The following is a 4,170-nucleotide window of genomic DNA, read 5'->3' as shown; positions in this document are numbered from 1 at the left end:
ACAGATAGAAATTTCAATTAAAATATTTAAATTATGCTTCCAGGGTCAGCTAGAATTAACAAGCAGAAAACCTTCCTAGCAGGTTACTGATAAAAAGCTTTACATCAACTACCCATCTCCACTTCAGCTCTTTTGTTTTCACTTCAGATTTTTAACATTGGAAAATTATGTGATATTTTATTTGAACAGAAAACTTTGTGATGGGAAGAAAGAACTGCAATAATATTCAAATATACATCACAATATTTATACTGGACAAAACTGTGTACCCTATTGCAAGAGTTACCATGATACAGAGAATAGAATTGTCTTCTTACAAAAGACTCTTCCTAGGGCTCCCTTCATGTCTCTGTTCCTCAGGCTGTAGATGAAGGGGTTCAGCATGGGAGTCACCACTGTGTACATCAGAGCCATGACAGTGTCTTTCACAGAAGAATTATTAGCTGATGGACGTAAATAGAGACCAATAATTGTCCCATAGAACAGTGACACCACAGAGAGATGGGAGCCACAAGTGGAGAAGGCCTTGTGGATACCACGAGCAGAAGGGACCTTGAGGATGGAGGAAAAAATTTGTACATAGGACCCAAGGATGAGTAGAAATGGGGTGACAATAACAAGTCCTCCCATGATAAATATCACCAGTTCATTGACATGAGTGTTGGAGCAGGCCAGCTTCAGTAAAGCAGATATTTCACAGAAAAAGTGGGGGATCACATTGTCCGAACAGAAAGACAATCTGACCACAAGCAGGGTGTGCAATAGGGCATGGAGCATGGTCAGCACCCAGGATAGCACCACCAGGGAGAGACAGAGCTTGGGGCTCATGATGGTGGTGTAGTGCAGGGGGAAGCAGATGGCCACATAGCGGTCATAGGCCATGGCCACAAGGAGGAAGCTCTCCAGGTCTGCAAAGCACAGGAAGAAGTACATTTGAGTCAGGCAGCCTGCATAGGGGATGGAGGGAACTTGACTCTGCATGTTCTGCAACAGTTTAGGAATGGTCACAGAGGAAAAGCAGAGGTCAGAGAAGGACAAATTACCAAGAAACAAATACATGGGTGTGTGCAGATGGGAGTCCAGGTGAATCAGGATGATGATGAGGAGGTTCCCCAGGACGGTAGTAAGATACATGGCCAGGAACAAGGCATAGAACAGGTTCTGGTGCTCTGGTTGGATGGGCAGGCCCAGGAGGAGGAACTCTGAGACGGGAGTTTGGTTCCTTCCTGTCATGCTCTGTCTACTGTATCTTTTTTTAAAAAAAGAAAGACTTGGGTCCCTTAACAATTCAAATAAATGAACATTTTTCTCTTATATGTGATCTGGTACTCATTCTACAATAACTGATCCCACCTTGATTACAATAATTATTATCTTTAAAATCTAATTGTCCATCATCTTTATAATCATTAATGCCTTTTTCTTAACTTCTTTGTAACATGTTTGAATATTCCATCCTTTCCTAAACACTTACCTATTGGTTTCTGAGACAAAATGCATTACTTTTTTACATACATGCCTGTCTGGTAATCCTAGGGAACCATAGTTGGCTCCTGTTCTATCAGTAACTTGTATGTTGATATTCCTCATGGATTTTGCTAAACCCTATCTTATCATAACTCTATATGGAACTCTCCTAATAAACCTGACATGCTCCAATGGCTTATATCAGTATTTAAAACTCAGACATGAAAGCTGGGGATATAGCACAGTGGTGAAATGCTCATCCAACATGCACAGGGCCCTAATGCAATCTTCAGCACCTCAAAAAAAATAATCAAGTAAATAAAAATAATAACCAGTAAATAAAACTCAGGTATAGACATCCCTAACCTATAAATTTCTATATCCCATAACAATTGTCTTCCATTCAATGAATCATAGGCTCCTTAAGCTCAACAGGTCCCTAATGAAACTCATCAGATTGTACTTCCTCTTTACCTCTCTCTTCCTCCTCTACTCTCATATTTTAAAAAAGGAATGCAGCATCAGATCAGAAGTCGTGAATTGTTTCATTCATCTTTTCTCTTACCGTCAACTCCAACACACCACGTCATGTATATTCTACACATTGTTCTCCTGCTACTTCATCCACTTCTTATCACAAGGCCAAGTTCCTCATCTACAATGGCATCTCATCTCACCTGGATTATGGAAGCAGTTTCTCAAGTCTTGTCCCTCATAGGGAAAATTGTGCACCTGGTTTCTCAGAATGCTGAGTCCCTTCTGAGTGAGTAGGATGATCTCTTGAGTCAGGAGTACATGCTGGGATCACAAATTGGAGACATCACCTGGTAGTGTCACTGCTGACCCATCAACTCTGATCTTCTCCTGTGGTAAAATCCATCATTCACATCCTGCACTGACATAAGAATCACATATGGCAGTGCTTATAAACCTTAATAGATGTGCAAATACCTGGGGATTTCTTTTAAAAAAATTCATTCTGGTTCTGTAGCTCAATTTCTACATATTAAATGAGCATCCAGGTAATGGCAATTGTGTGGTCAATAAACTTCATGTAAGTAGCAAGTACATACACTGCCATGAAAATACATATTACTGCCAAGTTCAGATAAAGTTAAATAATTATCTCTAAGAAGGGCTTGTGAAAAGATTTTTAAATCTCTGAAAGAAAATACAAAGAAGAAAGAGAAGAAGGAGGAGGAGAAGGGGCAGAAGGAGAATTAAAAATTACAACTTTCAACCCAAAATTTAAAAGCTGTTATTATTTTGAACTGACAGAATTGTCGATATTATTGCACAATAAATTATACCAATGAACATTATTATTAATAACACATAAAAATGTTGAACATTAGTCAAAGTATTAAAACCATGTGAGAAAGTCTTGGGAGGCAGAAAGATGGAAACTTAACAGACCTGAAAAATTATTCTGCAGAACACCACACAACCTGGGAGTTCAAGACAATCACGTTTGAAAGACAAGAATTCATTCAGTCTGCTACCAACTCATCCAGGGTGGCTGAGGGTGACTCCAGAGCCCAACTCAGGATCCTTTTCCCCTTTATTCACCAGAGACACAGGAAGTAACAGTCTCCATAGTCTTCACCTAACTGCACCATCCCTTCTTATTCTTCCCCTTCTACTCACAGAAATCAGAGGAGCTCTGCATCCCATAGGAGTACCAAGGCTGGAACTCATTAAAGACAAAATAATTAGCCAGGACCTCTCAGAAACTAATTCTCCCAGAGTCCTGTAGTGGTGACTCATGACAGCCTCTGTTCACACCAGACCATCCTTTGGGGAAAAGTGAAGATGCTGAGCAGCTCAGGACAGATGCTTTCTCATTGCCTGTGTGGGGAAGGGGCAGGAGACTTGTGTGGCTGCAGCCTAAAATTCAGGAGGTAAAGGTGGATGGCTGCAGAAACTATGAAGTAATCAGGGACCACATTATGAATTAATCTTAGGAGTTTAAGAGTTTAGGTTTTATCCTATGAATAACAGGGATCCATACACCATATAGTGGTCTTTGAGTAGAGTACTGCCATGAAACTCGTGTTTCAGAAACATTGCAAGGATGGCAGAACCTGTTATTTCTCCACAGTCCCTAGGATAGAAAGAAATGGATTTAACAAGGATCAGACTTCTATGATTAAAGAACATGCAGATATAAAGAAATCACAAGAGTAAGAAAAAATAAACTTACCTGAACATGTTCAATCCTTCCTCATGCAGATTTGAAAAATGGACCTTTGCATCACATTTGGCTCATTTTTATGAAAATCTTTAAGAAGCCCCAGCATGACCATCGTCCCTTCCTCTATCTATGCCATGTCACTTCCCACTGCCAAGATTATTCTGGCCCTGTATTTGAATGTGAAGCCAGGTTTGGCATATATAATTCACTTTCCCACCATCCACTAGTTTTTAGCCATCATTTGCTGCAGGATCTTTACATAGTGGCACATTGCAACTTTCCATTGTAGGGACCTGAATCTTTATTGGTGCTCCTTTATTGGGATTTATACTTTTCATTAACATTTGTCATGAACTTTGAATTATAAAGTGGTACCCAAACAATTCTGCAAGATTTCAGATGTCACCTTCTCTATTCCAGTTGTGTAGAGTAACAAAGTTTCCCCTTGGTGACCAATATCAACTACCCCACGAACAATAGCAACCCGCTGTTTGCACATTAGCTCACAC

The 4,170-nt window shown here is 40.0% G+C and overlaps 1 protein-coding gene across 1 annotated transcript; it reads right to left on the bottom strand.

The window, feature by feature from the left end:
* Positions 1 to 282: 282 nt before the first annotated feature.
* On the bottom strand, positions 283 to 3,736 carry LOC143386978 (olfactory receptor 1468-like). The gene is made up of 2 exons (XM_076841711.1): positions 3,726 to 3,736; positions 283 to 1,240 (listed from the first exon to the last, which is right to left on the bottom strand). The coding sequence occupies exons 1-2, from the start codon at positions 3,734 to 3,736 to the stop codon at positions 283 to 285; spliced, it is 969 nt and encodes a 322-aa protein (XP_076697826.1).
* Positions 3,737 to 4,170: the final 434 nt, after the last annotated feature.

This window comes from Callospermophilus lateralis, unplaced genomic scaffold (assembly GCF_048772815.1).
Source record: "Callospermophilus lateralis isolate mCalLat2 unplaced genomic scaffold, mCalLat2.hap1 Scaffold_3109, whole genome shotgun sequence".
Classification (NCBI taxonomy): Eukaryota; Metazoa; Chordata; class Mammalia; order Rodentia; family Sciuridae; genus Callospermophilus; species Callospermophilus lateralis.
This window is presented reverse-complemented; position numbering and strand designations above follow the sequence as displayed.